General features: G+C 40.2%; 1 protein-coding gene across 16 annotated transcripts in view; it reads right to left on the bottom strand.

Annotated features, from left to right (window-relative positions):
* The window catches only part of HDAC9 (histone deacetylase 9), a 456,848-nt gene that overhangs the window by 269,691 nt on the left and 174,894 nt on the right, over positions 1-12,263 (bottom strand). For 3 of the 16 annotated variants that reach the window (XM_027639050.1, XM_027639056.1, XM_027639052.1), the window contains exon 1: positions 4,786-5,225. In XM_027639050.1, the coding sequence (XP_027494851.1) occupies positions 4,786-4,891 (106 nt within the window). In that variant the 5' untranslated portion in view covers positions 4,892-5,225. Of the gene's footprint in view, positions 1-4,785; positions 5,226-5,294; positions 5,380-5,569; positions 5,609-5,742; positions 5,826-12,263 lie in introns of those variants that run through there. The other 13 variants (XM_027639049.1, XM_027639051.1, XM_027639057.1 and 10 more) reach the window with 9 other exon arrangements.

The raw sequence follows: 12,263 nt of genomic DNA, 5'->3' as shown, positions 1-12,263 counted from the left end.
TCAGCCCTTGTAACTTGCTATTCTTGTCAATCTTGTAGTTTGAAATTCTTATTCCAGGCTTTTCCCACAACCTATAAATATACCTTGTAATACAAAGCAAGGCTGTCAGGTAATCACATGGCTTCAGAAGCTGAGACTTGAATAATAAGAAAGAAAAGGTAATGTTATAGCGTTGTTACAGCATTAGACACATGAAACCAGCATCATTAGTCTGTAATCAATGTCTTCTCAATAACGCAAAACAGAAAAAGCAGCTTCATTCCATTTTATCACATTTTTGTTCAACTGAATTCATAACCAATGTCTTGCCCACTATACATTGCTGGGCAGAGACTCTACCCAAAATCAGTGAGAGTTTAACTACATAAGACCTGCCGGTCTCTGTTGCTTGTTTTTTCTCATTATATTAATTGTATAAGGCTAAGGCCTCACTCTTCCCTAAAAATTAATTCAAATACTTCAGCTACTACAATGAAGCACTAGTTTTTTTTGTACCTAGCCTTTACAATGGGCAATGAAAAAGCCACTCCAGCTGTTATCCAGAACTTCCCTGTACTGAATTTCTGCACTCAATTTTTTCATTACTCTGAAGAGAATCACAAAGTAAAAGCTCAGCATATCTATTCTCATTCTCTACTTTCTCTGATGTGTTAGGGCCTGACATACCAGATATGCAACATTTTGTATCTGTAAGAAGTTTATGTTACCTGATTCAGATATGCAAATAAGTCAAGTTTTTCATGAATATCAGAGCAAAACTATAAATTAACCTGCTTTCTTCAGGTTCTCCACAGGAACAGGTGAGCAGGTGAAGGTGTTGTTTGGTCAGGAAAAATAGGAGAGCAAATATCAAAGAATTTTGCTGAAGGCAATATAAATCCATGTGTAAAACAAACCATGTATATATGAGGCCATGCAGATACATGACAGATACAACATACAAGACAAAATCTGTACACTGGGGTTTACTAAGGGAAAATAGCTCATGAGGACCTGTCAACCCACGTACAACATGAGGCGTGTAGCATGGATTCTGTCATTTATATTCCAGTGACACAGCGTGAATTTCGTGACTGGTGCAGAGAATAAAATACTCTACATTCACTTACTACATTTGTGAAATTGCAGGTGTTTTACAAGCCTGTAGGTAGATGAAGTCAATCAAATTAATCATTCTGAATCATTACACCCCCTTTAGAGTAGTTTGGCTCCATTGATTCCTGAGCCTGACAGGTATCATTTTCCGTATTTCACTGAAGGGTTAGCTGACGTAAGCAGGATTGTGTAACTTGCTCAGGTCACCTGTCAACTCGCTGACAAGCCAAGCTTTAAGCTCACGATCTCCTTGAACTCTTGATTTTTCAACACAACAGCTTTAGGCAGGAAGCAGAGGATGCCTTATTCAATAAAAGCCAAGGTGGAATTCAGGCAGGCCACTGCAAGGCTGTACATCAAGATATGGCCAGTGGAGCAAACTTAGCAACCTTATCCCTTGGAAAAACAGCACAGTATATTAAATCACCAGAAGTTAATGAACTTGGCACTGCTTCTTGAAGTCTCACATCTACAGATACCATGGTTGGGTAGGTTCTTCTTTCTCCTTCACACAAGTGCCCTCTATTTGAGAAATTTAGCCCTATACCAGTTATTTATTAACTATATTTTAACGAGTGTTTCTCCCATGGACTGTGCTGCACCAAATGTTTTTTTTCAAGGACATACAGTTTATTATCTGTATTGTGGTAAGATCAGGGGTCAGCTGAATGTTAGGGTCCACTGTGGCATTGCACACACATGGAAGTTAAGGTTTTTTGGGTAGAATAAAAGGGGCAGCATAGATAAATAGTAATTCCAGCTAAATAAGAGGATTTAGACTCCATTTTTTTTTTAAATTATGAAACTAAGATAATTATGGTATCAAATAAGAATACATCAGCATCATTTTCCTAAATAAATATGCACAGCACTTGCTACTGCATTTTACAGCAACAGTACCATATGGGAGAATCTAGTTCAGCCTTCTCAAGATAGCTGAAACTGCTCTCTGCAGTAAGGTGTAGGTGTCTGCAAATTACACAGCTTCTTGAGTCAGTGCCGATCTAGATTGCTCCATTCATAATTAGACTTTTGATTGGTACCTATCCAGATCATCTCATTCATAGTATGACTTACAAGCAGGGATGGAGACAGACAGGCAAAGCAGTAATTAAGGGAATACCAGGAGAACTGTTTCACATGACAGAAGTATTTCCTATGTCTGCTATTGTGAGAGAGTTCTTAGACATTTTGCTTTGCAAATACGTATTCATTGGCCATTGAACCTCTCCTCTTTGGGGATTGCTCCAGCCCAGTTTAAAATCACAGTTGCATAATATATGTGTTTTGTTACCTGGATAACAGCAAACCTAAAAATCCATTGACTATTTCAAATTATGCTTGAAGTCTTTGAAGTAAGCATATCAAGGGAGCAAATTGTAAATGTTCAGAGATGTGCTTGTCTCTGCAATATGTGCAACTTTTTAACCTGACTAAAAGTCATATCCATGCAAGTGAAGATAACTTTGAAGTAAGGACACTGTAATAAGCAAAATTCAAATGATTGATTCTAGCTACTCCAAATGATACTGCATATCGTCATACCCTGGCTATTTCTTTCTTCCCTATATGCAGCATAAAGGGAGACAATACTTGAAAAGTTACCAGGCCTGATACTGCAAGACTGTGAACTGGAGGGAGCTGAAGGTAATCAGGAGCAGCACCAGGTCTTGTGGTTTCACATCACATGAGCTGAGCTGCAGACTATGCACAATGTCAACTACATGCAGTCTAGTTGTGCATTTTAAAGGCCAACTGAAACACAGAGGAATAATTTGTGTTGTATAGAATATATATACTTAAACATCTTTCACCTAGGTAATGTTCGTGATTAAGGTTTTGGGGTTTTTATTTTTAGTCTAAAAAAGTCCTCTCTCTATTCTACTTGGCACTACAGAGGAAATTGTATATGTTATGTGGACCTACCTAATGTACTATCAGATAAAAATCAACAGTTACATGATATTCATGTTTCCAGAAGAAAAGCAGAGCTATAAACTTATAGAAAATTTCCTCCTTCTCTTGGGTTTCAAACTGCTATTGCTCACATAAAAATAAGTTGGAAGCTACAAGGCAGCACAGTGAGATAAAACCTCCGGATTTTCACTTGTGTACAGTTAACTTCAACTGGACATAGTACTAAAATGAAAAACAAACAAAAAAACCCAACAAACAGGAGGGAGGGGAAGCAGTCAGTCTTGTCTCGGACCAATACAGAAGTGCTGGACACCTGTTGAGCTGTTCAGGAAAACTAAGGAAAAGCAATAATTCTTGAACAAGAGGTTGACACTGTAGATGGCTTTCCAAAAGTTTAACACTTCCAGAGAAACTTTTGCTTTTACCCACTGTCTTTGCTAGAGCTTCGTTGTTCAGACTTATAAACACATCTTCACCTGATTTGTGTCCTTGACAAAGGAACTGTAACTGGATCACAAGTAAAACTCTAAGCTCTTTTTCTATAAAGCAGGAAAATAAACAATTTTTAAACAAACAAACAAACATGGGCTCAACAGGTGTACCAAAACAGGTAACATGTGAACAGAGGTATGGTCTACATACATATTTCTTTTCAAAAATTGGTGACAGTCGAGCTTTGTGAAAGAAATAAAAGAAATAGGGAAAAAAAAAGAAAAAAGAGAGAAAAACAAGAAAAGCAAAAGAAAGAAAACAAGAAAAAGAAGAAAGATTGATGAAAAAGAAAAATAAAAAGAAAAAAGAGAAAAGGGGGTATAAACGAAGACTAAAGTACATGCAAACAATTCACCCTGCATTCTACATATGGTCCTCTATAAAGCTAACTTTATGAAGAACAAAGTCAGAAACCTAGGTTTTAAAAGATGTAAAACAGGTAACAATGTGCCTCAAAAGACAAGAGTTTCAGTCCAATAAAAACAGAACTGGAATTCACATCTTAGGAGAGAATAGGCAAGAGCAACCTGAAATTTCGACTTTTTAGCCTGTCTAAATTGATGTCTTAGCTGAATGGCAACAATTCTTCCAACTTAATTTATCCTCAGTCCATCATTTGCAGGTCTCAAACACAGCTAGCAAAGAAACTATAAAATACAAGGGTAGTTTCAAATACATGCAATGTTCTTTCAGAGCAGCTTTGAAATACCTTCATTAAATAACACAACCAATTTACACCTCAGTGAGTCATAATATATAACTACCATTGCCAGGTTCACAAATATTTTTAAAGTAACACAGTAAGCCATGCAGCTTAAAGACATTTTAAAGTAACACTTCAATGAAAAGACAAAGAGATTGGTATTAAACTCCCTTCATATGCAAACTAGGGAAAAGGAAACTCACAGAAAGAGCAAATCCTGTTTACAATAGCCATATGATTAGAATTGCCTATGAGGGGCTCCAAGTGCAGCCTCCTGACAACGTCTGTCTGAGGAAGTCTCTCCCTGTAAATAAGCCTGTATCATGAGCCCCATTTTGCAATCCCGCAACAAAACAAACAAGTAAATCCAATAGATTTCAGTTGTGAGCATTTTGCTGTGTCTGGAAAGCAGAACAACAAAGGAGACAAACTCCCTACAAAAGCAGCAACTGCTATCTAAAATACTACCAGAACTATTTAACAACAACTTACATAAAGCCCACAAAAACTGTCACTTCTGTAACGGAAGGGTGTTTTCTTGTCATGTATTTTCCCGGTCAACCACTGAAGTCTCTTACCTGAGCTGATCATACTGTGCATTCTTTGCTGAGCCAAGAGCTGTTCGCGTCCAGAAACTCCATCTGAGGAAAAACACGATTCACTCTCGTAAATTGTCTGCAGCATATTCCAACTGGTCTGCACTTCAGCTACACAAGAGATTCATCACTGCACTTGCACATGGGCGTCGGGCACGACCCTCTGCGGTCCTACCTCCTCAGCGAGGGTTGTAGGATAATATGCTTCGGCAATTAGCAGTGTTTAAGCATTTGCACAAGTATCTATCAGGAGAGGGGGAAAACCCCAAATCCACTGGCGGCAGCCCCCGGCCGCTGGAAGGGAGCCGTGAGCGTGCGGGGGGCTGCGCGCTGCCGACTTGGAGCAGTTGCGTTCGGGCAGCCAACGGCAGGTGGAAGGAGAAATGAAGAAATATCTCTGCGCTCTGGGCTTCCTGGCAGGGCGGGGTGGGGGGGGTGGGGTGGGGGGGTGGAAAACTGCCTCTAACAAACCATCAACCCAAATAAGCCACCTTTCCAGGGACCAGGAGCCCCGGAGGATTTAATCTGAATGACCCCAGGCTAGTCCCGCGTTGCTGTGCCCGCGCCCCTCTCCTCTGCCGGCCGCCTGTCCCTCGGCCAGGCGGCTGGGCGAAGTTGGCGGGAGCAGCAGCGATAACTCATTTGCATTTGAATTGACACCCTCGTGGCCCAGCGGCGGCAGAAATAGAACAATGGCCGGCCTGAGCCAAAAATAGGTCAAGCATGGCCGGGTGATTGGAGCCTGCATTAATGCGTTTAAAAATACCACAGCAAACACAGCTGTCCAGTCTCTGTCTTTCAAACTGCCGCCCGTCCTCTCTCCGCCGCTCGGCCTCGAGCTCAATTAACCCCTTCCTCCTGCCCAGCCCGTTTCGGTGGGGAGACGCCAGGGAGGGAGGCCGGGGAGGCAGGGAGGGCAGGAGCGGGACAGGAACGCACCTTGCCCGGGACTCGCGCCCCTCTCCCGCTTCACCCTCCCCCGGGGAGTGTTTTGTGAAAAGCAAGCAGAACGCCACGGCCTCTGTCTGTATCGGTCCTAAAATAACGCTGGGAGGTTTTGCTGGCGATGTGGTTTCTGCCTCGCCCACGCGCAGCCATCCTGCTGTTCTATTTTTGCTGCCCGTTTCTCTGGCTACGCCACAGTTGGCTTTGGCAGGGGAGCCAGGCGGCTGCCTGCTCCCTGCAGGACCTGAAGCCGACGCCGGAGAGGCGATTTCTGCAGCTAATCGGGTTGGGGGTAGCAGAAGGCGGGGGCAGATGTCAACCTGGGACCGGGTTTTGTGCGTGTAGTTATAAGCAGCCTTTCCGTATTTAGCATGTTTCATATAATTCTTATAGTAAGTCACCAGTTGTGGCACAGCATGTTAGACACGCTCACCGTGTCTATGTTACTGTTTGGTTGAGTCGTTAAAATTTGGAGAGAGACAGCAGCTCACACTTATTTTTAGAAACATTAGGCAATTTGCACGGCGTCTTTTTCAGTTCTACAAGATGATGTGGTTTCAGAAGAGCAGCGTTTGACAGTGTATCGGACAACAGCACCATGCTCCTCTGTGGTTGGGAAGGTTTCATAAGTGATATGTGAAGTTCATTTTTCATATTTCAGAAGTTGCATATCTCATTTGTTGATTAATATACCTACACATTTTACTGTTACAGATAATATTTTACTTCTCTGGGCCCTGCTCTGCCTTATAGCACTTTTACACAGGTGACTAAAGCCTGTTGCTACCTACATATATTATGCATCAGCTTGACTATTCACCTACCAAAATTACAAGTCCCCTTCCATGTCCCTGCTCTAGGGGAGCAACACTGGCCACTGGGATGTGATTCCTCACTGTAATCAAGAAGGCAACACAGAGGTTGTCTTGGAACTTTCTAGAAATCCACCAAATTCTCAACTATTGACATAATTTTTTGCTCCTGAGGACACAAGAATCTGCCCATTATTTGAGGCTTGGTTCTGCCTTTTAACTTATATGACAGATCATAGCCAAGGGAAGTATATTTTTTTATATACTTCTCAGAATTGTGTTACCAAAGAGAAGATTCAAGGTAACAAAGTACTGTGACACTCCTCTGATGTTTGGATACTTGATGGCATCTGGGAGGTCTGTGCCTCAAGTCTCCTCCATTGTCCCATTTGCTTTCTCCATGTGCCAAATGACCTGGTCCTGCTGAGGGTGAGGATCTGTCCCAGACGGACAGATGGGAGACCACAGCAGCTGGCAGCAGCAGGGGTTTCCCTGCAGGATCCTCAAGTTAGCACCTATTGCTGCTCACCACCCTGTTCTCCTTGCCTTGTCTCTTCCCTCCCCCCATTTTCCACGGCAGTACTGCTCCTGGGGAAGCAGTGAAGCTCTGCAGATGGCATCTATCCAGCTCTGCAAAGGGGCACGGGCATTGGTCTGAGCAGGGACAATGGCAGCACAGTGACAGGGTGTTACAGTGCAAGACAGCAGGTGAGCATAACACATACCATCGCATCATTGACTGCTGACCATTTGATGTCATAAACATTTTCTCTGGAAAATAAAGATACCTAAATGTTTTGTGGGAAATACGTGCCACTTTCACAGTACAGGGCAGAAGAAGTTTAACATAGTGCAAGGGGGATCACCAGAAGAAACAGAAATCTTCTCTAATGCAGAAAAAGCTTTTTATAGAAAGAAGCAAATAAAAAAGTGGAATTGCTTATGCCCTTGAGCCAACCAGAACATGACGCTGCCTGGTGATTCAGTGCCTCAAAATAATCAGGTTTCATATTACAGGGAAACACTGGAGGAATAAGTTAAAAACAGGTCAGAACATCGAAAATGGTGGAGTGTGGGATCCTGGTATTAAGTACCCATACGTACTTGTAACTTCTTATATATGCAGCTGCATTTTTAAAGATAGCCTTCACAGTTCTAAATGACTTCAAATACTTCAGTAACTAAATAAAAGCAAACCATATGCAAGAGTAGAAAATGTACATTTAGATATTTAGCTGCAAGTATTCTTAATTCTGGTGTACGTATTTTAAGCTGACAGACACATAAACTGTCCTATCTTAGCTAATTCACAGACCATAATAACTACAGCATTATACTGTACATTTTAAATTATATATAAAAGCTATATCAAAATACTTTACTCATGAAGTCAGTCACCACAAAGGTAGGGCTTTTACAACCTGAATTCTTCCAATTTGCTTTGACGTATTATGGGCCTACTTTGGTACATGCTTAGCTTTAAAACACGTGTGTAAATCCATTTCTTTTCAACATAATATTTAAGCACATGCTCAAATTCTATTGATTGCAATAGAATTTAAGCACATAGTTAAACACTTTGCTGAGTCAGCCCAGATTTTAACTGCACGATCACGTGAATTTAAAGAGTTCCTTAGGAGTCCCACAGGGGAAGAATAAAGGGTTCATGCCTGAAGAAAATCTGGTTTTTATTTTTAAAACTATAGATGTTATAAAGTGACATTTCCATACAAGAACAAGGCATTTTCTTTCTGGTTTGTTTTTTTTTAATGCATTTTCTAAACTTGTGGAAATTTAATGACACTGTTGATAAGAGTAAACTGCTGAAATGATTTAGTGCTGCTGAGGTGACTCTAAATGCAATCAGCAACTTTATAGAAAATGTAAGGCATGTTAGTAGCACTAAGATCTCATTACAGCATTTTCACAATGTGTTTCTCTTATTTTCCCTCTGAGTTGTTAAAAACAAATAAATAGAAGGATGTTAAATCTGGAAACCACATTACTGCAACATTAAGGCTAAGAAATTAAGCCCTCAAATTAGAAAGAGCTAAGATTTCTATTGCATTATTAACTCTGCAGCACTATAAATTACACTTCCGTCTTTTTTTTTTTAAATTTGTTACTTTCCTTTCAAAGTACAAACAGTATATAACTGGTTGTTTTTAGCATATCCCATTTCTCACTCATGTTATTCTGGAGCATAGCCTTCATTAATATTAATAACTTTTCAACTTTTGCAGTTTTCTTACTTGTAAATAAATACTTGCATAGGTTTTTTTATCATATTGCTCAATTGTAGAACAAATATTACACACAAATAAATAAAGAGATGTTCTCTAGCTTCTAGTCATATGGTTAAATGAGGACACTGCAGTCTTAGAGATGTCCCATGCAACCTTCCTTCAGCCCCTTTTTCATTTGGCTAGTGAAAAGGTAGCAAGACATACCATGCATCAAAATCAAACAATTCATAAAAAAGTGGGAGCTAAACCAAGGTTGCATGGGTAGTATTAAATATGGCCTATTTCAGTACTGAAGGTTTGAGTTCTAATCTTTGCAGCCTAAAGAGATCCTAACTATTTTTGTATATCTAATCACTGAGATTAAAAAAAAAAAAAAGAAAGAAAAAAATTAACTATTGTGTAGAACAGATGTTTCTGTTAGTCACAGTTCATTAGATACCATTAGTACCACATGAAACCCAAACATCCAGTATAAATTACTACAGCTTACGCTAGAGGATTAACTATGTTAACAAACAGCAAAAGACTATTACCACAGAGAAGCAGATGGTTTGGGATCAGTAAGAAATTAGGGGAGATGCTGTAGTGGTCTGGTCCTGCTCCCCGTTGGAACTAAGGGGCTGTATTCCAAGTCCCTGGGGAAGTTAAAATGGATCACTTAATCCACATGCTCTGTTGGAAATATGTAGTGCATGAATGTTTCTGACTAGTTTTCTGTGTAGCAAGCCTTGGCATTGCCTCTGCAGGAATACATGTTGCTTTCCTTTGCAGTGCTGCAAAACCACATGATGGACATTTTTCCAGTGAGGAGAAAACAGCAATTCTAATGTTTAAGCTCAATTCAAGCTTCAAAGGAATTTTCTGGGACAAAGGAAGGCGTATCTGCAGCTTTAGGGGATTTTATGACAAACAATGGGAGAATAAAACTTTACAAAGTTTTGAGGATAAGAAGCGCTATGCTAGATAAATGGATGGGTCTCTTATCATCTCTCATATAAGAATACAGAGAGCCTCGCATCTTTCTCATGCAAATTAGCTCAGAGGTTTTGTAACTAGTTCATGACATCACTTCTTTCTCCTCTTAAAATATGACTTTTTGTTCACATAAATAAGTCTACTAGAAATTAATTGCCAGATTCAGAAAAACACCTCAACAACACATACTTGATTATAAGCACAAGGCTTAAGTTAAGCATATTCTTAAGGGCTTCATAAATTCAAAGGTACTTTCCTGAATCAAAAAGCTAAGTAGTAAAAAAACCCAAATACCAATGCAGAGCTATGAAATAAATAAATATTTAGGCTAGGAAATACATACAAGATTCATTTATTCTGCTGACAGAGTTGTTTATCAGGTTGGAACTAAAATCTCCATGTTTTGTGGCAAGACTGAGGTTAATTGCATATAAACACACAAGCTATGCAGCCAAAAGCAACATCAAATATTGACAAATAAATGCCTCAGACCAGCAAAGCACTTTGTCCCTTTTATGCCATTAATGAGGTAAGCAGAGATACGAGCAATGTGAGATTTACCTGCTCTTCCATGGCTATGCTAATCTTAGAGAGACACACCTGTATGGACATGCATAAAGGAACCCTAGAGCACATAACAGCTGGAAATATGTTCAGAATCCTCCAGGCATTTCAAGGTAGTTGCACATCTACTGAGCAGATAATCTGTACATCCATGCAGGGTTTCACACTGCATCTCCTGATGCTGGGTAGTCTGGCAGGTCAGATCAACCTGGTCACTGTTACTGAAGAACAGACTACTCAGCCTCTACGGCTAGAAAACCAAGAGGAACACCATCTCTAGCTTGCAATATATGCCTGGGTTTAAGTGATTTTTTTGGATTTAAGACAAGAAATAGATTGGGACAATTACTCTGTTAAGTTTTGAAGCAAGTAAGATGTTTTCTTAAATATCAAAAAATTAATATATAGTCAGAGAACTGCCACTACAAGCCATTGGAAGCTTGGCCAGGAAAAAAAAAAAATTACATAAAGCATTAAAAAGGGCATTCTTTAATGTGTGGGCCAAGGAATGGACCCAAGATGCCAGACCATGTGCTGGGCTGTGGGCACATGCCAGTTTCTCCCTCTGTGCTGCCTCTCCCAGCATCTCCAACCCTCACAGGGGAGCATTCAAGCACATGGAGAAACAGTGTTACATGCACAAACATGCCTCTGAGAGCAGTAACAAATTGACCACTGCTGCGCTAGGAAAAGGTCATATCTCATGCTGGTCAATAATGTTGTTATGAAACCACATAAAACCCTCATGGTTAGTTGGACCAGGATGGCAGCAATCCTCTTGTGGTTTTTTTTTTTTTTTTCCAAATGTTTCAGTGAACCCAGATCCAGTTTTCATCTAATTTTCTTCATCCTCTTGAACTCTGATAAGGAACAGATCTGCAAATCAAAAGGTAATCAACATACACCAGATTGGGAGCTGGTTTTAGTGTGCTGGTGAATTTGGGGCTAAAAGGATTCTAAAAGGATGAAACTGTGATTTCAGTGGATAAACTAAATATTTTGCCTGACTTCAGTAGAACCAGCATTTCTCTCGAGAAATCTTGTGATCTTAATTTTCCTTGTGTAAGCAACAAATTTATAGACTGCATAAGAGAAAAAAATCAAAATACAATTGAAAGCAAGGTTTCATAACTCTGAAAGGAAAATGAAAACACATTTCAAGTAAATATAACCTTTAGCTAAGCAAACCACCTTGAAAATCTTAATACAGCTACTTAGTGCAACAGAAAATACCTTTCCAATATACTATGATATTGCCAAAAGGTGTCATAAACTTGACTTTTGTAAATACAGGCATTCAACTGGTATTCCTAAGGCCAGACCAGCCCTAAGAAGGCTTTTATTCATCCTTCAAGCTGATTTAGCCAAATCATGCAATGTTCAGTTTGCTGGGCAGTCTGTTCCATAGAAGGGATGGAACAAATGGAGAGGGAAGCTACAGCAAAGGCCCAGCAAAGTCACACCTCAGCAGGCAGATGTGGGAAGCTGCAGCTGCTGCTTCCACACGTTCCTCATCTGCCCCATCACTGGCTCAAAGTAGCAAGAGGCAGGTGCTCTTAAGTTCTCTAAGACAAAGGGGCAAGTCTTTGGTACCAAGCCTTACAGTTTCCTAGAATGAAAACTGTTTACAATAAAACCTGTCAGGTTGTTTTGAGCCTCAACCCACTTTGCAATGGCCAAAAAAATGCACAGGTCAGAATGGATGATTTGCATGGGGAAGCAGGAAGATAATACATTGAATCCATGTTCAGACAACACTCCCATTCTAATCAACTCCAATCAGATATACTTATATCTTGCAAAGAATCTGAGAGGGGAAAGCTCTCAAATTAGCTTCAATCCTAATTGCTGCTGGGAAAGGGCAGTCAAAAAATGAATTAATAAATGAAAACGAACTCGCTAATGCTGGAATCCCAGT

This window comes from Corapipo altera, unplaced genomic scaffold, assembly GCF_003945725.1.
Source record: "Corapipo altera isolate COAL_440 unplaced genomic scaffold, ASM394572v1 44, whole genome shotgun sequence".
Lineage (NCBI taxonomy): Eukaryota > Metazoa > Chordata > Aves > Passeriformes > Pipridae > Corapipo > Corapipo altera.
The sequence above is the reverse complement of the archived record's forward strand: the minus strand, read 5'-3'. Positions and strand labels throughout refer to the sequence as shown.